The sequence below is a fragment of the Mustela lutreola genome, chromosome 11, assembly GCF_030435805.1.
Source record: "Mustela lutreola isolate mMusLut2 chromosome 11, mMusLut2.pri, whole genome shotgun sequence".
In the NCBI taxonomy this organism is placed as follows: Eukaryota; Metazoa; Chordata; class Mammalia; order Carnivora; family Mustelidae; genus Mustela; species Mustela lutreola.
In genome coordinates this window covers 27,296,645-27,320,186 of record NC_081300.1, presented here as the reverse complement: position 1 = coordinate 27,320,186, position 23,542 = coordinate 27,296,645, and the positions used below count along the sequence as shown (strand labels likewise).

General features: G+C 43.6%; 2 protein-coding genes across 2 annotated transcripts in view; both read right to left on the bottom strand.

The window, feature by feature from the left end:
* The window catches only part of PSTPIP2 (proline-serine-threonine phosphatase interacting protein 2), a 70,552-nt gene extending 69,428 nt beyond the window's left edge, over positions 1-1,124 (bottom strand). The window contains exon 1 of the mRNA XM_059139216.1: positions 829-1,124. Within this exon, the coding sequence (XP_058995199.1) occupies positions 829-861 (33 nt within the window). The 5' untranslated portion in view covers positions 862-1,124. The remainder of the gene's footprint in view (positions 1-828) is intronic.
* A 10,334-nt stretch (positions 1,125-11,458) lies between these two features.
* On the bottom strand, positions 11,459-21,905 carry ATP5F1A (ATP synthase F1 subunit alpha). The gene is made up of 12 exons (XM_059139945.1): positions 21,750-21,905; positions 19,789-19,867; positions 17,467-17,636; positions 15,602-15,775; positions 15,348-15,514; positions 15,014-15,162; positions 14,437-14,588; positions 14,102-14,326; positions 13,053-13,160; positions 12,779-12,923; positions 11,829-11,979; positions 11,459-11,692 (listed from the first exon to the last, which is right to left on the bottom strand). The coding sequence occupies exons 1-12, from the start codon at positions 21,807-21,809 to the stop codon at positions 11,611-11,613; spliced, it is 1,662 nt and encodes a 553-aa protein (XP_058995928.1). The 5' UTR covers positions 21,810-21,905; the 3' UTR covers positions 11,459-11,610.
* Positions 21,906-23,542: the final 1,637 nt, after the last annotated feature.

The window sequence follows — 23,542 nt, the reverse complement described above, 5'->3', positions numbered from 1 at the left end:
TGACATTTGGGCTGATATCTGAAAACAGGTGTCACACTTTGAGGCATGGGAAGGCAGGTCTCTGCCCTAATTTTTCCCACCATGACAATGCCTGCAGTGGGACCTACAGGTTGGACAGAGCCCTCAGGGAACCGGGCATCCCAGGGCAGGATCTGAACCTGGTGACTGAAGCCACAGCACCATGCTTCTCCACACACTTTGGGGTCAGGGCTGTGCTGGGCAGCTGCAAGCAGCAGGGTCCTAGATAGGAGACTTTGAGGTGTGCTGACTTCCTGCTCCTGCCTTAAAGGCGGTTGCTCCGCATGAAGGGTTACAGACTCTTGAGGGGCACCTGGGGAGCGAAAGGACTAGGGGAAGAGGACTGGGGCAGGCGGGCGCTGGGTGCCGCGCAGCTCTACGCGGGGACATAGACCTGGGGAGCGGACTCCAGAAACAGGCGAAGCTTCTTGCGGGGGAAAACCCTCTTGGTCTCCAGGGGGAAAGCGGGCGCGAACGAGGCTGGGACAGACCGTTCGAGTCCGCCGACCTGGAGAAGACAGTCCCCGGAGTGGGGGTGGGGGGTGCCTGCCGCTGTCAGCTGGCGAGGCTCACACAGGTCCCCCAGATCCGCGCCTGGCGTAGCCTCGGGGACATCGGCGGCTCTCCCCGGACAGTCCGCTCCACGCCTGGGTCTCGAGATCCTCGGCCGGGAGATAGGGGCGCCGCGCCTCTGGGGCCCAGGGGGCAGGGGACGCGGGGACCCCGGGGGCTCAGGGGCGCGCGGAGGGCTGGGGGCCGGGCAGAGAGGGCACATGGCAGCGGACAGGTCCCCGGGCGGCGCCGACTTACCCAGAAGTTCGCCTTGAACAGTGCGCCCGTCATGGCCGGCGCGCGTCGCAGGGGACGAGCCGAGCGGAGCTGCTGGCAGGCGCCGGGTGACCGGACTGTGGCAGCCCGCTGTCCCGCAGCCGGCCTAGGGAGTCGCCCTGCCGCCCGGAGGCCGCCCCGGGTCCTAAACCACGCCCGATAGCGCCCGCCCAGGGCGCACAGCTCCTCCCGGACCGCAGCTCTGGAGTCCAGCGCCGACGCCCATGCCCACGCCCAGGGAAAGCCCCGCGACCTGTGACCCTGGAATTGCCCCCTCGTTCAGGAAGCCTTCAAGGATTGCAAGAAACTGGGCCTGCCGACTTCCCGAATTTGACTCCCTTCCCGCCGACGTGCTCCCCCATCCCCCGACCGAAATCCTGGCGGAGAAATCCAGGCTCAGCCTGATCAGAGGTTGCGTGGACCAGGTGTCAGCTCCGCAGAGCTTGAAGACTGACCATACCAGCGGACGTTTCAGCCAGTCCTGCGTTCTACAGCAGACGCATTCTCTACAGATGAGCCCCTGGCCAGGTTTTCTTGTAAAAGTCAAGGAAAGGTCATTGATACTATTAGCCCTAGACTTCAGGTCCCTTAAGGCGTCCTTCCAAGGCCTCCAAGAGCTCAGCTCCTCCCTGACCTCCTCCCATTTCTCAAGACCCAAGACCCTTTACCACCAATGCCACCCCAGTAGGAGCCCAGAGCCTCCTCCCTCCCCCTGCACTCTTCTACCCTTAGGACATGCATAACCCCAGGACAAGGCCGACCCTTCCCTGCTTTGAAGTACTGTGGTGCTTTGGGACAAAGTAGTGCCCTGACCTACCTGCCCTGAGCCAAAACTGTGGCTCAGAGAGGCTGAATGACTTGCCCAAGATGCCAGGGTATTAAACAGGTGAAGAGCTGGATTAGACTTCTGCCCTTCTAAACAGGGCCAGGGTCAAAGATAGATGTCACCCCCCCCCCCCGGGGGGCAAATCCACCCTGGGCCAAGAGCGTGTGCTCAAGGAAGGGAAAATGAAGATCAAGGGTACCAAGACTGAGTACTCATGGCCACCTGCAACCACAGGCCTGAAGAGGCAAGCATTTGCCCCTTGGGTAGGTTCTGCTTCTGTCCAGACACAGCGGAGGGCAATTGCTGGGCTGATCTGAAGGATAGCTAAAAAGCCTGCCTGAAAATACCACACCCAGTCGCCCTGGGATGAAATCCCACCTGCAGAGTTATCCACAACTAAGAAGATGAAGTGACTCCAGCCCTGGATCACTCCAAGTGGCATGTACCCAGCCATCTGGGTGTCCATCCCTTTGGAAAGCAGTGAGGTTAGGAGGAGGGGAAGCCTGGCAGCTCCATCTGGAGGCAGGAGAGGCCATGGTGGGCACCAGGAGTGAGGATGAACTGCAAGAGAGGTAAGAAATAGCATGAACTGGGGGCCTTGCCTTCAGCTTAGATTTGTGATCCCAGGGTACTTGGATCGTGTGCTGTGGTGGGCTCCCTGCTCAGCGGAGAGCCCGCTTCTCTCTCTACCCCTTCCCCTGCTCTTCATGTCTCTCTCACCTCTCTCCAAATAAATAAATAAAATCTTCAAAAAAAGAAAAATATATTATAGGGCTGGGTGGCTCAGTCAGCTAAGTGTCTGACTTCAGCTCAGGTCATGATCTCAGGGTGCTGAGATTGAGTCCCTTGGAGCCTGCTTTCTCCCTCTCACTCTGCTTCTCCCCTCTGCTTATTCTCTCTCTCAAATAAATAAATAAAAATCTTAAAAAAAAAAAATAGCATGAACCGGAAGTTGAAAGAAGTTGAAGTTAAGGAAGGCAACACCAAGATTTTTCCTGGAAGTTTTTAATATTTGGGGGCAGATATTTTAGACACAATTCTAATTGTCTAAGTTTTAACTTTATTTTTATATATGTATACACATTTATACATATACATACACATATATATACACATACACATACATGCATATTTGGAAGTCTTCCAAATGTTCACAATGCCTATAATGCTTGATTTTCACAGCTCTGGGGCCAAAGATCCCTAAATTTTAACTCTCTTCCACCACCTGGTGGCAGAATTGAAAATTACAAATGCTTGTCCACACTGACGGAAAATACTATGCATTCACTCCTCAACCTTATTAAAGTCATCGTCTGAGCAAGGTGTTGTGAGTAAAAAGACAAATAAAATGTGTACTATATCTAAGGGTCTACAACCAATTGGAGAGATTTTACTAACAAAGTTAAATAGCAATATCAATTTTGCTATAGCAATTTTGAAGTGACATTAAATGATCAATACTTTTAAGATAACCACTGTTAATATTTTGGCATAATCTCTTCCAATAAAACACATTTGTTGTACATAAAACTTTGAATCTTGCTTTTTTTTTTTTTAAAGATTTTATTTATTTATTTGACAGAGAGAGATCACAAGTAGACGGAGAGGCAGGCAGAGAGAGAGAGAGGGAAGCAGGCTCCCTGCCGAGCAGAGAGCCCGATGCGGGCCTCGATCCCAGGACCCTGAGATCATGACCTGAGCCGAAGGCAGCGGCTTAACCCACTGAGCCACCCAGGCGCCCCCTGAATCTTGCTTTTTTAACTTAACATTTCATAAGTTGTCTTCTAAAGTCATTAAATGCACTTTTCCTAACAAGAACTTTGATAGCACCCAGTGTCAGCTAAATGGACACTCTTGCATGTAGAACTTGAAAATCTCTAGGAAGAGAAATTTGGTCATGTCACCAAAATTTAAAATGCGCTTATATTTTGACCCAATATTCCATGTCAAAGACATAATTCCAAATATATTCTCACATGGACAAAGTGAAGTATGTATAGTTATTCATAGCAGCATGGTTATTCCAGCAAAAGATATGAAACAGCTAAATGTCTATCAATGGAGAATCGGCTCAGTAAACTGTGATATATCTTCATAATGAAATAATAGTAAAGCATTAAAAAAATGAAGAAGTGGGCACCTGGGTGGCTCAGTGAGTTAAAGCCTCTGCCTTCGGCTCACTCCTGGTCCCAGGGTCCTGGGATCCAGCCCTGCATCTGGGCTCTCTGCTTAGCAGGGAGCCTACTTCCTCCTCTCTCTTTGCCTGTCTCTCTGCTTACTCGTTATCTCTGTCAAATAAATAAAATCTTTTAAAAAAATGAAGAATTTCTTTGTGTATTGATATTGGATAATCACCAGATATTAAGTGGAAAAAAAAAGGATGCAAAACAAGCTGCCATTTGAGTAAGGTCAGAAAAATTCACACACGTGTGTGCACACACACACACACACACACATATTTTATTTTAATTTTTTTAAAGATTTTATTTATTTATTTGTCAGACAGAGATCATAAGTAGGCAGAGAGGCAGGCAGGTTGGGGAAAGCAGGCTCCCTGCTGAGCAGAGAGCCCGATTTGGGGTGCAGTCCCAGGACCCTGAGATCATGACCTGCACTAAAGGCAGAGGCTTAAACCATGAGCCACCCAGGTGCCCCTCATTTTTTTTTTTTAAGATTTTTTATTTTTTCATTTGAGAGAGAGCACAAGCAGGGAGAGAGACAGAGGGAGAGGGAGAAGCAGACTCCCGAAGGAGCTGGGAGCCCAAGGTGGGGCTGGATTCCAGGACCTGGAGATCATGACCTGCTGAGCCACCCAGACACCTGCCCCACACACATTTTTTTGTTTGTTTTGTTTTAAAGATTTTATTTATTTATTTGACAGAGAGATCACAAGTAGGCAGAGAGGCAGGCAGAGAGAGAGAGAGGAGGAAGCAGGCTCCCTGCTGAGCAGAGAGCCCGATGTGGGACTCAATCCCAGGATCCTGAGATCATGACCTGAGCCGAAGGCAGTGGCTTAACCCACTGAGCCACCCAGGCACCCCTCACACACGTTTTTAAATGGTTCCCTCTAAGGAGGAGATCGGGCTGAGGAAACATAGGAGTGGGGGAGAACTACTTTTCATTTCATGCCCTTTGGACCTCTGAATTTGTGAGTTTATTACAAATGCCCCCCCAATTTTTTTTTTAAGTTTATTTATTTATTTGACGGAGACCACAAGTAGGCAGAGAGGCAGGCAGAGAGAGAGGGGGAAGCAGGCTCCCTGCTGAGCAGAGAGCCCAATGTAGGGCTCGATCCCAGGACCCTGGGATCGTGACCTGAGCTGAAGGCAGAGGCTTTAACCCACTGAGCCAGCCACCCAGGCGCCCCAAAATTTAAAAAAACAAAGTAACAAAACAAAACAAACAAAAAAAACCTCTTCAATATTATTTCTAACTTTTGCAAAATTTCCCATCGAGTGGGTATACCAATACTTCCTTAGCATTTCCCTAATGCATTCAGAAACATTACTCTGATAAATATAAAAAATATAAACATATCAAAAAATATAAACATTTTTAAGGTTCTTGGAATATAGTGCCAAATGCTTTTCCAGAAAAGTTGTATCGTCTGTACTTTAAGCAGTGGAGGAAGGGGAAGTTTTCCCCAGAGGCTTCAGTGGAAAGATTCCCCCAGGGAAATGGGTGGGCTAAATGATGATGAGTTGCCAAAATAACAAATAGCTACTGTCATCACCAATTCTCCTTCACACTCTCACGCAGTCGGATGTCTACATCCCTCTTCCTCCTTTTCCTCCCACCAACCCTTTCTAATCATTCTTCCTTAAAACTTAACTGCTTTCTTCGCATGTCTCCCCTTCTCACAAAGCTACCAAGTTTCCCTGTTGTCCATTGGAGTGAAGTCCCAAACATTTCTGCCTGACTTTCAAGACTTTCCTGGGTTTGGCTCCCCCCTGACCTTTCCGATCTCATTGCCCAGGCTCCTGCCCTCCCCCAACCCGAGCCAGTCAGGTTCCCTGTTCTGCCACCCCATCTTTGCCCACGCTTGGCGGGCTACCTGGGTCACTCTTCCTCCTGCTCAAGTTCCACCCGTCACCACTTCCTCAACTTCTCCAGCCCTGGGTGTCTTCTCACTTCTCAAATCTCTGGAACTTGTCATCCATATCACACACACTAGCCCTTAATAATGTATTATTTATATCCTAATGTGCTCTCATCTCTTACCTCCCCAAGAAGACTTCAAAGGACCCAAAGTGAGACTGACATTCGCTCCTGTTGTCTCATGGATTGGACAATGATAGATACCACCGGGGAATTCATCAGCAACAGTTCTACCAATTTTTCTTTCAGTCCCCATAGTAGGAGTCAGCTGTGTCAGTAGGTCTGTCAAGCCAATGTCAAAATGAGAGGCTGGATTTTGTCAGTAAGGTGGGAAGCTGAGTAGATGGAGGAATGGATAAGAGGCTCAGGACAGACAGGAATGGAATACAAGGGACAAACATCCAGGAGGTGGCTGAAGGGCCCAGGGGCTCATTGCATGGTGGGTGAGGAGCTCTGGACTGCATGGAAGCAAGGGCTAAGGGTAGATACGATCAAGATTTGAATTTTCATTAGTTAATGAGTAACTTACTACACACAGGCTTGTTTTTCTGTCAAAAGCCACCATTAAGGCAAGCCACAGAACAAAACAAATTTATAGTATATTTTCCAGAAAGGATTCATAGCCAATATTTATATAAGGAACTTGTAAAATTCAAAAGAAACAAACAAACAAAACCAGACAACTTCATTTTAAAAAGCCGAACAGTCATAAGAATCGTTTCTAGAGGGAAGCCTGGTGGTGCAGTTGGTTTAGTGTCTGACTCTCCATTTCAGCTCAGGTCATGATCTCGGCGTTGTGAGATGAAGCCCCATGTCGAGCTCCACACTCGGCATGGAGCCTACTTAAGATTCTCTCTTTCCCTCTCTCACTATAAAAAAAATTAATTAGGGACGCCTGGGTGGCTCAGTTGGTTGAGCAGCTGCCTTCGGCTCAGGTCATGATCCCAGCGTCCTGGGATGGAGTCCCATGTTGGGCTCCTTGCTCAGCAGGGAGCCTGCTTCTCCCTCTGCCTCTGCCTGCCTCTCTGTCTGCCTGTGCTCACTCTCTCTGACAAATAAATAAATAAAATCTTTTTTTAAAAAATTAATTAATTGAAAAGGACTGTTTCTAGGGCTGGGGCAGGAAATACAAGCTGAGAGCATCTTATAGTGTCAGAAAGTGACACACACGCAAAACAATTAGGGGCATAGCAAAGAAATACAGGAGCCAGATGAAACCTCCCAGTGGGGTCGCCTGGGTGGCTTAGTTGGTTAAGCAGCCGCCTTCCGCTCAGGTCATGATCCTGGGACCCTGGGATCAAGCCCCACCTCAGGTTCCCTGCTCAGCACAGAGCCTGCTTCTCCCTCTCCCTTTGCTGCTCCCTACCACCCCTCGCTTATACTACTAGCTCACTCTCACTCTCAAATAAATAAAATAGAAAGAAAGAAAGAAGAGGCGAGGGAGGGAGGGAAAGAATTAGAGAAAGAAACCTCCTAATGGCTAAAGCTGGAACTGATATCAACAACAAAAATACTGGATTATGAGATTATAACCCAAAGTAGGCAACAACTAACCACAAGCCCATATGGATAGAATTGGGTACTTGGATACATAAATAAATGGAGAAATACAGATCTATAGGGCAGAAGAATTCCAAATAATCTATGTAGACAGTTCTTCCCTTACAGGGATGGAGCATAACTGCTCACCCTTTAGTGGAAACTGGAAATAGTGACTCTTCCAAAGAATGCTGTGTGGAAGGGGTCGGGGAGAGAGGAAACTTACCATGAAGAAGCTGACAAACCATACATCAGGCAATATCATTCACAAAGGAAAGGAGAAAGAAAAAAACCCAACAACAATGACAATTCACCTTGGTGGTACATACCTTTGATGTCATGTGACAAGAATGGTGCTTTCTGTCTGTAGTCTTCCAGCCAAAACCCATACCCTCAGTCTAAGCATGAAGAAAATACCAAACTTAAACTGGGAAGACATTTTATAAAATACCTAATTAATACCCCTTAGAACTCTCGCAGTCACCACAAACCAAGAAAGTCTAAAAAACTGTCAGAGCCCAGAGGAGCCTAAGGAGACATGATGAATAATGTGGTATCCTGGATGAGATCTAAGGCAGGGGGAGGACAATAGGTAAAAGTTAGGGAAATCCAATGGGGTAAAGGAGATAGAAAGTAAAATCAAAACCAAAGAAATCTCAATAAAATAAGGACCGAAGTCCATAGTGCATCAGTGTTGGTTCACTGGTTAAGTCAGATACACAGTATGGATGCCCTGGCATGATACTGACTCAGCCCAGGGAGGTATGTCAGCTTCAGTTTACTGGTCAGAGTCGTACCAGGTCTGTCGGTACCTTTGGCCAAATCAACAGGTTCATATAGAAACTTGAGGATGCCAGCGTTCTAAAACAGACCTCTGTGGGGTATTATGCTAAGTGAAATAAGTCAATCAGAGAAAGACAATTATCATAGCCACTCATATGTAGAATATAAGGAATAGTGCGGAGAATCATGGGGGAAGGAAGGGAAAACCGACTGGCAAGAAATCAGAGAGGAAGACAAACCATGAGAGACTCTTGAGTCCGGGGAAACAAACCAAGGGTTGCTGGAGGGGGAGGTGGCTGGGGGGATGGGTAGCTGGGGGATGGGCATGAAGGAGGGCACGTGATGGGATGAGCACTGGGTGTTACACGCAACTGATGAAACATTGACCACTACATCAAAAATTAATGATGTGCTATATGTTGGCTAACTGAATTTAAATAAAATAAATAAGTTTAATTTAAATTTAAATGAAAAAAAAAAAAAATGATCGACCTCCACAGCTAATAGGATTTGCCAGCTAAGATCGGGGCTCCTGGAGAACATGACTGAGATGGGTACTGCAGTTTGGTCTTCCTCTGCCTCAGAGCCATATCCATACAGAACTAACACAGCAGGCCGGGAACTGCTGTCCTGAGAAGTCTGCTTGCAAAGTTAGCCTGTGGCTGGTGTTCGGGAACCTTCCTGGTAAACAGTTCCCAACACTGATATAAAACTGTTCCCAGGGGCACCTGGGTGACTCCGTTAAGCATATGCCTTCGGCTCAGGTCATGATCTCAGGGTCCTGGGATCAAGTCCCACATCGGGCTCCCTGCTCTGCAGGGAGCCAGCTTCTCCCTCTGCTTCTGCCTCTCTCTCTCTCATGAATAAATAAAATCTTTAAAAAAAAAAAAAAAAAAAAAAAAAAAAGCTGTCCCTAAAGGTTCAGAGTGGCTCACTATGCCTAAACTATTTGTATAGTGTGTTTTATGCTGAACACCTGTTTCCTTCTGGGAGTCTGGCATTTGGCTATGTGTTTAGGCAGAGCATGCCTACGTGACCAACCCCAGTGACCTTGGGTACTAAGTTTCCAATGAGCTTCCCTGGTAGACACATCACATATAGTCACAATTCATTGCGGAATTAAGTGCATCCTGCTTGACGCCACTGGGGTGGGCGGGGAGGGGGGATTCTTGAAAGCTTGGGCCTGGTTTCCTCTTAATTTTTAATCTCTAAACCTAACATGTGCCTCAGACTCGAGACCCAAATATCAAGTTGCATGTTCCACTGACTCACACAGCCAGGCGCCTCTTCTAAATTCTTAATCTTGATGAATGACTTAAAGGACTTAACGAATTACTTCAGCTAGTAGACAGCAGAAACTAAAATCCAGAGGACCATTCGCAAAAATTCTTCTCCTAGAGTGTATTTGCTCTTAGACATTGTTTGTCCTGCTTTTATTAGACCAATTAAACCAGACCTACTTTAAAATATTCGATACAGACTCTACCAAGGCTCAGACAGGTGAAAAGAACATTTCAGCGTCATCAGATCATAAAGAAGTCATATGAGCAGAATTTATCCCAAATCATCATCTTCTCATACTGTGATGATAGGAGAATTGTGGAATGTGTAGTATAGGTGCGCAAATGCAAAGTTCTTACCAGTTGGGTGAAATCAACAAACTACACATATAACATAAAAGGAAGTGGGGTAACTGCAATATGGAGCTGATAAAATAACTGAATAGAAATGAGCTGCTTTTCAGAAGTAGGAAGAGGGTGGGGGTAGGCAAGCAAAAGGGATTTCCATTTTTCATACAGTCCTGTCTTGACTTTTTCTTTCTTTCTTTTTTTTTTTAAAGATTTTATTTATTTATTTGACAGAGAGAGATCACAAGTAGGCAGAGAGGCAGGCAGAGACAGAGAGGAGGAAGCAGGCTCCCTGCTGAGCAGAGCGCCTGATGCGGGGCTGGATCCCAGGACCCTGAGATCATGACCTGAGCCGAAGGCAGCGGCTTAACCCACTGAGCCACCCAGGCACCCTCTTTCTTTACATTATATGCCTACTTAACAATTTAAAAATGAAGAGCCCAGAAAGACCCAGGCACGTGAAACTTATCACACAGGTGGGGCGCCTGGATGGCTCAATGGGTTAAAGCCTCTGCCTTGGGCTCTGGTCATCCCAGGGTCCTGGGATCGAGTCCTGCATCGGGTTCTCTGCTCAGCAGGGAGCCTGCTTCCTCCTCTCTGCCTACCTATGATCTGTCAAATAAATAAAATCTTAAAAAAAAAAAAAAAAATACCACACAGGTGTCATGGTGGGTTATATGGAGGAGTTTGATAAATGGACTTAAAAAACCGGATATGAATACCTAAAAGATTCCTAACCTCTACACAAAAAACGTTAACTCCAGATGGATTGGGACAATCTTTTGTTGTTTTAAGCAAGCTCTACACCCAGTGTGGGGCTCAAACTCCCAACCCAAGATTAAATCTCTACAGACTGAGCCAGTCAGGGGCCCCAGTGACAGTCAATCTTCTAAACTATGGTATCCAGTTTTTGGTCAATCACCAGTCTAATTGCTGTGAAAGTATGTTTAGACATGACTAACACTTAAAATACTGTGCATAAACTATTACTTTCCATAACATTTGTGGGGGGGGTCTCATCCAGTTGTAGGCCTTTAGAGAACCCGAGGTCCACCAAGGAAGGAATTCTGCCTCCAGACACAACTCTTCACCCTGGGTCTCCAGCCTGTCCACCTGCCTTTTGAAACTTGCCAGCCCCTACTACCATCTCTCTGTACACATCCTATTTGGTTTTTTTCTCTCAAAAACTGTTAATACCTGGATTAAGCTCTTAGGTAACAAGAGCAAACCTTTAAAACTCTTAGTAGAAAATATAGTTATCTTTGTATATTGTAAGGTGAAGGTTTCCCAAATAAGACCAAAAATACTAATCATAAAAACTGACCAGTTTGATAATAAACTGCTGCTTACAAAAGATATGTTAAAGAATACTAAACAAGAGAAAATACTGATAAATGTTCATATTTCTACTATGTCCTTTCTCAGTCTGTACCTTTCAGACTTCACTTAGCATTTTTTTTCATTTCCTTGATAATTTTAGTTGTCTTATACTTTTCTTGCCTACATTACTTTATATAGATCAGCCTTCTTGGCAGAGAAGCCAGTGGGTCTCTTCAACATTACCAAGTATAAACTCTGCCACATTATCCAGTTACCTAGTTCATGAATTCTTCCTTAGTCAATCACAAAGCACTCTAGAATCTTACGAAGAGCTCAGCCTTGAATCATCTAAAAAGCATGCTTATTAATTCCTCAAATTAATTTTACCTCTTTTAAAAGAATCACTCAGACTACAGAAAACCACCAACCGATACGGAACCTTTATTTTTTTTTAAGGTCATTTCTGTACATCTGACTGACATATGGGAGTAATCCTTTTACAAATGGAACTGATTACCAGAATAAACGACAACAAAACCGAACTGGTATTTCATGTGAATCCACGGCAGTTTAAGCTTCAAATCCAGCCAAGAAGTTTGTTACAATTTCTTTCAGCTTAGCATCTGACTGTTCTGAGATCTTTCCATCAGTCCTATTTGAAATAAAAAGGAGTTCATCAGTACTGACCTAATCAAAAACTCAATGACTACCTACAGAATTCAAAAAAACTTCAACAAGACTTTGTATCTTAAAATTTATAGGATAGAGGCCTTCAATTGTGTTCATACCTAATATTGCCCAACAGGGCCTGGTGCTGGCTGATAACATGAGCCAGGAAAGCGTGCTCAAACTTTGTGATCTTGCTGGGCTCCAATTTATCAAGATACCCTCTTACACCAGCATAAATAACAGCCACTTGTTCTTCAATTGCCATGGGAGCTGAAAACAAAAGAACGCCAAGTTGCTCAAATAAACACCACATTAACAATGTCAGAAAAACTTACCTCTTCTTCTAATTATTATCATGTTTCTACATATTACCTACTCCCACTTTCTCTGTGACAAACTCCACATTAGTATCTTTCCTACTTCTCTCTCCAGGAAAGTGTTTTCCTTGTTAATTGCAAGCCTAAAAGTGTAATCATCTTCAGGGATATTCCATAACCACTATTTATCATCTGGCAGCATTTCAACTGTTTAACATATAAATAATTTGCTGAGGGGCACCTGGGTGGCTCAGTCATTAAGCACCTACCTTCAGCTCAGATCACGATCCCAGGGTCCTGGGATCAAGCCCTGCATCTGTCTCCCTGCTCAGCGGGAAGCCTGCTTCTCCCTCTCCTACTCCCACTCCCCCTGCTTGTGTTCCCTCTCTTGCTCTGTCAACTAAATCTTTAAAATAAATAAATAAATAAATAAATAAATAAATTGCTTAAACTACAGCAAGAATAAATGTATACTAACATACTTTTAAATCTGCCCAATGCCATTCTCTCAAGGCCAAGGTGGAAAGGGTAGGAGGAAGAGATCTAATAGGTTTTAAATCTCAAAAGTAAAGTATATAGTAAGTTTTCCTGGTTATTCAAATGACAGACTGCGCTGGAAGTACAACAGGCATTAATCACATTCAAAACACTACCTTTAATGAAAGAACACCAGGTATTATAGCTTGTAAGGAGCTATGGGATTCCCAGGCCCTTACACACAGTACACACACTGATGAAATGAAAGAACTCACAATACTGTCCTTGCTTCAGCAACTCAGTCAATCGCACACCACGACTCAAGAGCTGTTGAGTGGCAGCATCAAGGTCAGAACCGAACTGGGCAAAAGCAGCAACCTCACGATACTGAGCCAATTCCAGCTTCATGGTACCTGCCACCTGAAATACAGAAATGGTTAGCTCATGCAACACAAAAATACTTAACCCACTGACAAAGAGCACTATACAAGTACACTATGATTTGAACCTAATGATATCCCTTCTCCTTGACAAAGTGATGCAAATTACCTGCTTCATGGCCCTGGTTTGGGCAGCAGATCCAACACGAGACACAGACAAACCAACGTTAATGGCAGGGCGGATACCTTTGTAGAACAATTCTGTTTCCAAGAAGATCTACAACATACAGAGAACACATGTTAACAAGCTTTAAAAAAAAAAAAAAACTATTTTCAAAATTAAGCAAAAAAAACTGAAGCCCAACATCTCCAAGGAAAAATGTTAAGTGTCTTCTCATCATAAAGTGCCCCTCCAATCTTCCCCAGTACCTATCAACTTACATATTCTATTGCTAAGATTAAGAGAGGAGAAGAGAAAAAACAGGTGATGAATTCCTATTAAAACATATGCAGAAGGGGTGTCTGGGTGGCTCAGAGGGTTATGCCTCTCTCTGCCTTCGGCTCAGGTCATGGTCTCAAACCCCGAATCGAGCTCTCTGCTCAGCAGGGAGCCTGCCTCCTCCTCTTTCTCTGCCTGCCTCTGCCTATTTGAGATCTCTGTCAAAATAGATAAATAAATAAATAAATCTTTAAAAAAATGCAGAGGAAGTGATCTGACCTCTGAGATTTGCTTCAAAATTATCAGGGGTAGAGAACAGCAGTGGCTATAAATGAAACAAAAATGAAGTTCACTGGGACGCCTGGGTGGCTCAGTTGGTTAAGCAGCTGCCTTCGGCTCAGGTCATGATCCCAGCGTCCTGGGATCGAGTCCCACATCGGGCTCCTTGCTCAGCAGGGAGCCTGCTTCTCCCTCTGCCTCTGCCTCTGCCTGCCATTCTGTCTGCCTGTGTTCGCTCTCTCCCCCTCTCTCTCTCTCTGATAAATAAATAAAATCTTTAAAAAAAAAAAAAAAAAAAAAAATGAAGTTCACTATACCACAAATTGAAATGGGTGAGAGACATGTGGGGTTCATTACATTGTTCTCCTTTTCTATACATTTTAAATTCACCGCAATAAAGAGTGAAAAGCATTTAATAAATCAGTTCATCAACACTAGTTTAAACCAACGCCTTGGAATCATCCAAAGCTTTTATATTTACTTTAATTATAAAATAATACCTGTCCGTCAGTGATAGAAATGACATTTGTTGGAATGTAAGCAGACACATCACCAGCTTGCGTTTCTATGACTGGTAAAGCAGTCAAGGAGCCACCACCAAAAGAATCGTTCATTTTGGCTGCTCTTTCTAGGAGACGGGAGTGTAGGTAGAACACATCACCAGGATAGGCCTCACGACCAGGAGGCCGGCGGAGCAGCAGAGACATCTGACGATAGGCAACAGCCTACGGTACAGAGAGAGGATTATAAAGTTCAGTTACTAGAAGCTAAATTTGTCACCTTCAATTGTGGTGCAAACGTAGAAACAGATTCTAAAAATATATTATCCTTTGACCTGTTTGGATAAGTCATCATAGATGATCAAAGCATGTTTGCCATTATCTCTAAAATATTCTCCCATAGAACAGCCAGAATAAGGAGCCAGGTACTGAAGTGGAGCAGCATCAGAAGCAGTAGCCGAAACCACAATGGTATACTTCATGGCATCTGGGAAGAAAATAAGTTTTTTAAGTTCCACAAGGTTATCAACATTTTGGTTTTAAAGACTACTGTGATAAAAACTAAGTGCTTTACTACATAATTTACCAAAGTCAGATTAACCAGAGTCAAACAACACAGATTTTAAAGGAACTGACAAAAACCTTAATGTTTATACTACTTTTACTTATTCAATTATATCAGAAGAAATTTCAGTTCATTAGGAAATAATTAAAACCAGCCTACAAGAAGTAGAAGCTATCCTAAGATTAGCAGTTATTAGGACTCCCAGAGAACAATGATACTAAAGTTCTTTCCCTTCAAGTAAACCCTACCCTCAAGGCGGGGCTTGAACTCATGACTCCCAACACCAAGAGCCACATGCTCTATCGACTGAGCCAGCCAGACATTCCTGGACTGAAATTCTTTAATACCTGCATCTGTGAGTCTCTTCACCAACTGGGCAACAGTGGATCTCTTCTGACCAATAGCAACGTAGATACAGTATAGCTTCTTCTTTTCATCAGTTCCATCATTGAAACGTTTCTGGTTAATGATGGTGTCAATAGCAATTGATGTTTTACTTTAAAAAGAGAATGTAAACTTAAATTTTAGTAAATACTTCAAAGGATTTCTCAAATTTCAGTCCTACTTCTAATCCTCATCAGATTCTACTCACCCCATTATATCCAAAACATTTACCATTCCAACCCTAATAAGTAATCTTTCCACAATTAAATTTTAGTTAAAATGTTTAACAAGCTTTACCCAGTCTGTCGGTCACCAATAATCAGCTCACGCTGACCACGACCAATTGGCACCAAGCTATCCACAGCCTTAATGCCAGTCTGCATGGGTTCGCGCACAGAGATTCGAGGAATGATCCCGGGGGCTTTCAGGCCAACTCGCCTACGGGTCTTGGAACCAACTGGACCCTGTTAAACAATAAAAAGGAGCCCCACAACAATGAGTTTTGATGTCGATTAGAAGCTACAAACACATCTAATAACCATTAAACGTACCTTTCCATCAATGGCATTACCAAGGGCATCCACAACACGGCCCAATAGCTCTTCACCAACTGGAACGTCCACGATGGCTCCTGTTCTCTTCACAATATCTCCTTCCTTAATTAGTTTATCATTTCCAAACACGACAACACCAACATTGTCGGGTTCCAAGTTCAGAGACATACCCTACAAAACACACAATTGAACCCCCATGAAGCCTGAGTAGTACTTCTTCCCAAATGCCAACACAATATGAAATGAAAATAGCTAGTTTAAAAAAAAAGAGAGAGTACTGGACTTTTGATCTGATTGATTTACTCAAGTATTTTTATGACAAAAAACCTTCTTTTATCAAGACTTAAAACAGCAACACATTCCCTTAAATCCTCTTAGGATAGCATTATAAGCCTAACATGCTCATTTATTTACTACATCATCAAAGAACTAGAAGAAACAAAGAAACTAGGTCAAGCTTTTTTTACTGTACTTCTTTTGTCTATGGATTTTGAACCAGGTGATCAGTACCAAATAAAGTGATCAACTGGAAATTTTAAGACACAGTTGATTTACATCTTTTTATCTGTGAGTAGTGTCATAAACATCTAAAAAAATTACAGTGAGAATTCATCAGGTTAGTAGAAAAGGAAATTAAAATCTACCCAAACGAGGATAAAATGCTATAATGTAACAGTGCTGGCTCGTCTCTCATCATTATAACTTTAGTTCAAAATATAAGATTTTTAGGTCCCTATTCATTACTAAGGATAAAGACTATTTACGAACTGAGTCTGGTCAGTTACTGAAGCTCTGCAGAAATCTCAGAACAAACAGAGAGTATCACTGCAATTAATGTTCAATACAGTTGTCACTAACCACATGTGGCTATTTAAAATTTGAATTAACACCATCTTACCGAAGTCAGAGAAACTCAATTTTCTCCCCAATTAACAAATCTCTACACATCACCCACTATCTCTGTGAGACACTCCACACTGTACATCCTCAATAGCCTCACATGTAAAATAGTTACTATACTTAAATAGCGCAGACGTAAAGTATTTCCATCATTGCAGGAAATTCTATTAGACTATACTAGACTTTTACATCTTAAAAGCTAAAAAAGAAACTCAAGAGGTTATTTACATCAGCCTCACCTTTCAAAGTTATGCAATGTATACGCTGAAGATATGAGAGGCTAAATTTTTGGCCAAGGTCTAACAGCTAGGGAGAAAACTTTTGGCTGTGTAATTATTCTTCCATATCAAGGTTTTTTTTTACCATACTGGTCAGTAGCCAGAGGACCAAGTCTGTCTTTACCCACGCTGAGTGGGTTATCCTACTCCCCCTGGTCTACCCAGATATTATACTCTGCTTTCCTTAAAAAACCCATGACTGCTACCACTTGTTTTCATCCCACTGGCCAACGAGACTCAACCTAACAGAAAGAAGTAGACTTCTATCATCAGAGAGCTTCTGATAACTATACCACTAGCTTAATAATAGGTCTACTCCTAGAAGATATACAAAGTCAAGGACTTCCAACTTTCCACCAGAAATGAATTTAGTTGGAAGTTATCCAAGGCTCTTATAAGACAATCTTAATAGGTATAAAGCAGACTTCTTAGAATTTGGCTGAAGGTTTAGTCAATTTTTTATTTCAGCACTAGTGCCTACAATTTATATATTATCAGTCCCTAGAATAAAAACTTTGGTAACCAAAACCCTTAAGTTTATTTTTTTTCACAATCAATGAAAATGATTAAATACTGAAGAAGTTGAGAGTGAAAGTTAAAAAAACACACTAGCAAAATCTCTGAATTATTGAGTAATTCAGAGACCAATCCTAAAACACCAAAATCTCATTTTTTGTAATTTACCTTTAAACCTGAAGAAAACTCTACCATTTCTTCTGCCTGAACATTTCTTAGCCCATGTACACGGGCAATACCATCACCAATGCTCAGGACCCGTCCAGTCTCTTCAAGGTCAACAGAGGTGTCGGCTCCAAGAATACGTTCTTCAAGGATAGAGGACACTTCGGCAGTGCCTATTGAGAGAAAAAATCCATTGCAAAAACAGCCTAGTCTCAAGATCTTTTTAAAACCCACTTCCCGGGCGCATGGGTGGCTCAGTGGGTTAGGCTGCTGCCTTCAGCTCAGGTCATGATCTCAGGGTCCTGGGATCAAATCCCAAATGGGGTTCTCTGGTCGGCAGGGAGCCTGCTTCCCTCTCTCTCTCTCTCTGCCTGCCTCTCCATCTACTTGTGATCTCTCTTTGTTAAATAAACAAATAAAATCTTTAAAAAAAAAAAAAAACCCACTTCCCTAACAACATAAAAACTGTAATTTTGTAATCACAATAACCAAATTATTTTTTTTAACATTTTATTTATTTGCTTAACAGAGATCACAAGTAGGCAGAGAGGCAGGCAGAGCAAAAACAGAGGAGGAAGCAGGCTCCCTGCTGAGCAGAGCCCAATGTGGGGCTCGATCCCAGGACCCTGGGATCATGACCTAAGCCAAAGGCAGAGCCTTTAACCCACTGAGCCACCCAGGTGCCCCTAACCAAATCATTCTGAAATGTAATATGCATGGTTCTACTCAAAAAAGCTTGATATCCACCACTGCTATAAAAAAACAAATCCAAGGGGCACCTGGGTGGCTCAGTTGTTAGGCATCTGCCTTCGGCTGTCATGCTCCCAGGGTCCTTGGATTGAGCCCTACACTGGGCTCCCTCCTCAGTGGGTAGCCTGCTTCTCCATCCCCTACTCCCCGTTTGTGTTCCCTATCTAGCTGTGTCTCTCTCTGTCAATAAAATAAAATCTTTAATAAATAAATAAATAAAAACACACAAATCCAAGTGATGGAGAGAAAATTTCACAAGACAAATGTAAACCAGATAATCAGCTAATAAAATTAAGCAACATCATTATAATTTCATCTTTTACTCCTTTTATTTAATTTCTCAGGAATTTCTATCTATGTTGAAACCTGACTTTTTTGCTAAACTCTGCAGGAAGCTTAAAAATGCAATCTTTTTTCTTTTTCTTTTTTTAAAGTAGGCTTTATGCCCTGCATGGAGCCCAATGCAGGGCTTAAACTCATGACTCTGACATGGAGACTGAGCTGAAATCAAGAGTGGGACACCTGGGCGTCTGGGTGGCTCAGTCCTTAAGTGTCTGCCTTCAGTTCAGGTCATGATCTCAGGGTCCTTTGATGGAGCACAACATCAGACTCCCTGCTTGGTGGAAAGCTTGCTTCTCCCTCTGCTTGTGTTCCCTCTCTCTCTCAAAGAAATAAATCCAGTATTTAAAAAAAAAAAAAAAAAAAAGTCTGGGACACTTAACCAACTTAGCCATCCAGGCACCCCAAAAAAGCAATCCATTTTTAAAAGCAACTGTTAACAAAGTATAAATATCTTTCCCCTTAAACACATGCAAATACTTAATATTCTTCATCTTAGCATGTAGGAGACTTCTGTATTCACTTGTTTAATCTTTAGTTCAAAAGCCCTACTCACATATCCCCAAAAGAATTCCCTAACCTATGCATCTTGCATGCTCACCTCCACCATTATCTATTTGCAATGTGCAAATCTGTATGTTGCCAAGTACAGATAAGCAGCTATTACCATCTAAAATCATAAAGGTAAAAGTTGTTTATTTTTTTCTATTTTTTTTTTTTAAGATTTTTTACTTATTTTGACAGAGACACACAGCTAGAGAAGGAACACAAGCAAAAGGAATGGGAGATGGAGAACAGGCTTCCGGTGGGACAGGGAGCCCAATGCAGGGATTGGGATCGGTCCCAGGACCCTGGGATCATGACCAGACCACAAGGTAGACACTTAACTGAGCCACCCAGGCGCCCCTCTAATGAAATGAAATCTTTTACAGTTCAGAAAGGATACCCACCATCTGATATGTGTACTTTGTTTCCACCCAAAGATACTGTATCAGAAAAAAAAAGCTGCAGTATCATGAAAAAATATATATTTCACTAGAACAAGAGAACCTACCAAGACAGGGCTAAATGGCACATTATAGGCAAAGAATCTGAGATTTGTAAGTAACTAAAATTAAGAGGGAAAAACAATTAATAAATGAAAATTAAAAAGTTATGCAACCTATATAACTTATTTTTTCCCCTACTGACAAGGCAGTAAGTGTGGTGTATACAGACTTAGAAATAATGACTTACCAGTCTTCTGAAGACGAGTGTTAGAGGCATGGAGGTTCCTTGCAGCAATGAAGGAGGATCCCAAAGCATTTTTGGAGACCTAGTGCATAAACATTTTTAAAAATTTTGTTTAAAAAAAAAAAAAAAGACCTTATAAACTGGCAAGCTTGAACAAATGCAGGCTTAGTTTGATCAAATTAGTTTGATCAGTTTGACCAAGTTATCAGTGAAAATATTAATTATATTCAAAATATTCTGCTTAAAACTGGAAGGCTATTAATCACACAACAAAGCAGATTTTGATATATGCAAAAATGTATTAAACAGCTCCTGGGAATATGGTTAAGTATTTTATAAAAAGTTATTTTAGGGGTGCCTGGGTGGCTCAGTGGGTTAGGCCTCTGCCTTCAGCTCGGGTCATGATCTCAGGGTCCTGGGATCAAGCCCCACATTGAACTGTCCCCTCAGCAGGGAGCACGCTTCCCCCTTTCTCTCTCTGTCTGCTGCTCTGCTTACTTGTGACCTGTCAAATAAATAAATAAAATCTTTAAAAAATAAATAAATAATTTTAAAGTGTTTTTTTGAAAACTCAGAGTTACCAAATTATCCTTTCCTTTAAGAGAATCAGGTACTATTATTTCATCTTTAGATACATTTGAGTTGAACTGCGGAAATTCTCAGTAAGATAAACTTCCTAAGGAGAAATATCCATATATATCCTACTTTACTTAAAAAAGAAATAAAAATAAAAATAAAAAATTACAATGGGTTGGGGGCTCAGGTCATGGTCTCAGAGTCCTGGGAGTCTCTGCTCAGCCAGGAGCCTGCTTCCCCCTCTCCCTTTTCTCTGCCTACTAGTGATCTGTCAAATAAATAAATAAAATCTTTTTAAAAAAATTAAATTCCTAAATGTTAAAAGATTTTGATTAGAAATTAAGAATGGCTGTGGATTCTTTTTTTTCCCTTGCCACAGACAAAGCCTACAACAATCTGGACTGCCTCTTTCAAGTTCTAACGATGCTATTGGTCACTGTCAATTCTGAACCTACTATCTTCTACAGAACCGGATGAAAACCATTAAAAATGTTTTTCTTGCAACTCAGTTGTATTAGAACAGTAAAATAGCCAGTGTCTATTTTACCTCTGAAACTGATACTACGTTTAACAAGAGTTAAGTAAATGTAAGCCTTCAAGGGCGATAAGTAACGAAGGGCATTGACCTTTATAAGCATTTTCCAACCTACGCTTTATCTTGAGCTCTCAATCACTGTCTAACAATTCCTCAAGGACGAAATCTTAAATCACGTCAAAGTACCACGACACAAAGCAAAGCCTTCTTTCTGCCTGAGACAACTTAGGTTTCACTGCTGTCACGGTATCGGCCGCAGGAAATGCACATTTACACTGTACAGCGTTTCCCAGTCACCTCTGTATTCAGCACTGAGATCGTCTACTTAAGTATTCAGAAAAGCACCTTCATTTATTGCTTTCCCCCGAACCGACCTCCGAGCAGAGGTGAAAAGGCCGGGGCGTACTGACCTTCATACAATGTCAGGCTTTCCTAGGTCGCTTCAACTAGAGCTACCAATAGTCCTCTGACCTTCAGCGGGGCAATCCCGGAGAACCCGCGGGCGACAAGCCTCGCCGTTTCAGAGCAGGTGTAGGAGAGCTAGCGACCCAGCCCTGACCTTCACCCAAAGCCCCCTCTCGGACAGCTCTCAACTGAAGTCCTGGACACCCCCTGAGGTCCCTCTCTAGACAACATCGAAGTCGCCACCTCCCCTGCAACGCTTAACACGGTCCCGCACGGATGGAGAGCATCTGGGCCCTTACGCCGCCGCCCAGCCCAAGGCCGCGCAGCCAGCGGTGCAAGATGGCGGCGCCCGCCAGCCCCTCACCCTCCATGCAGCAAGGGCTCGCGAATCAGCACAGCACCAGCGACCCGCTGGGCCACCTCCCTCCCGCCGGTACCCCGCACTCACCAGCCCGGCCCGTCGAGGAAGGGCGCGGGCCACGGCCGCGGCGACGCGCACGGACAGCATCTTTGCAGGTTCTCCTCGGGTGGTTCCTCCGCAGCCGCAGCCTCCGGACTGACTGGGACAAAATGGCTGAGCGACGAGGAAGGTCAAGGCAGCCGGCCCACCTGACCCGGAAGTACCGTCCCTTGCGCTCACCCCCGGACGCGAATCGGCGTTTTGCTCGAGGGTTGGGGGTGGAGTTACTTTTTTAAAGTATTGTTTTTAGAGTTAAGCATAAAAATTAGCGATTAGATCTTTGTTAACTTCGGCCCAGGCTTTCGTCACACATTTGTTTTGACCTATTGAGTTGACCTTGTGGTTGCCCCTGGCGACCATGTGGGTAGCGGAACCCCTTACGTTGCGGCTTTCAGGCCCAGTCCCGGCTGGGGACCGTGTAGGCGTCACCCGGCGCTGGAACGCAGCTGGTTTGAAGGTGACGGGAGGTTGATGTTGTGGGGTCCGAGACTACAGCTTTTAAAGCGTACTAGCAAAATAAACAGTTATCACCAGGGGCGTGCGGAGCTGGTTAAACTGTAGATCGCTGGCCCCACCCCCCAGACCTTCTTAACGTTGAAAATTTGGAGTAATCTGAATTTTTGAGAGGCGCCCACACCATTCTAGGTGATCCGTTACGCACTCAAGTTCGAAAATCGCAGTTCTCTTTTATTCTATCTAAATGAAATCTGTATATTAGAACAAATTGTTTAAAAAATGGTAACAAGCACAATTTCAAAACGAGTGGTTGCCAATTCACTGAGGATGGTGCGGAATCAGAAGTCTCATCCCAGACTGGACTAGGATTCAGGATTTCCTCTACCAACAACTAGTTTCAGGACAACAGGGACTATGCTTTTACATTTGGAATAAAATTAAGGCGTCTGAGTGTCTCAGTTGAGCCTCCGCCTTGGGCTCAGGTCATGGTTGGGGGGGGGAGGGTCCTGGGATAGAGTCCCCGATCGGGCTCCCTGATCAGTGGGGAGTCTGCTTCTCCCTCTACCCTATGCCCCTGCCGGCCTGCTCTTGATTTCTCTCTCTCTCACTCTCTCTCAAATAAATAAATGAGATCTTTAAAAAAATAAATTTGGAATCAAATGGAAATGATAGGGATGCCTTGGTGGCTTAGTTGGTTAAGCATTTGCCTTCCGCTGAGGTCATGATCCCAGATTCCTAGAGTCTAGCCCTGTGTCTGGCTCCTTGTTCAGCGGGGAGCCTGCTTCTCCCTCTCCCTCTGCTGCTCCTCCTGCTTATATTCTCTCTTTGTACCCACGCGCATGCTCTCTCTCTGCCAGTAAATAAAATCTTTAAAAAACAAAATAAAACGTAAAGGATGAAATAAAAAACACCTTCCTATACCGACACACTAACATTGGAACAGAACTTCCCCAATCATACACACACAGAATTTTTGCCATAGTGAGATTTTTATGATATGCACAGAATTGTCGTCAGGAGAGGGAATATTGGGTGTCTTATCTAGTTTACAGACAAAACCTTAATCTGGGTGGAGCATATGAATATCGGGATTAAAAGGATCATGTCCTAAAATACAGCTTGCGAATGTATGGTCAGCAATCCCTTTTCTAATATTCTATTCCATTTTCAAGGTGAGTATCCTTCTCCTTATGGATAAGAGGAGGCTAACAGAAAAAAAAATATTGGCTTCTAAAAACAGAAAGGTTGGAAGGGTATTTTGTGAAATTAGTAGTGATGAAAGTGGACAAAGGACATAAAGATAACTTTCCCCCCCATACTCAGGG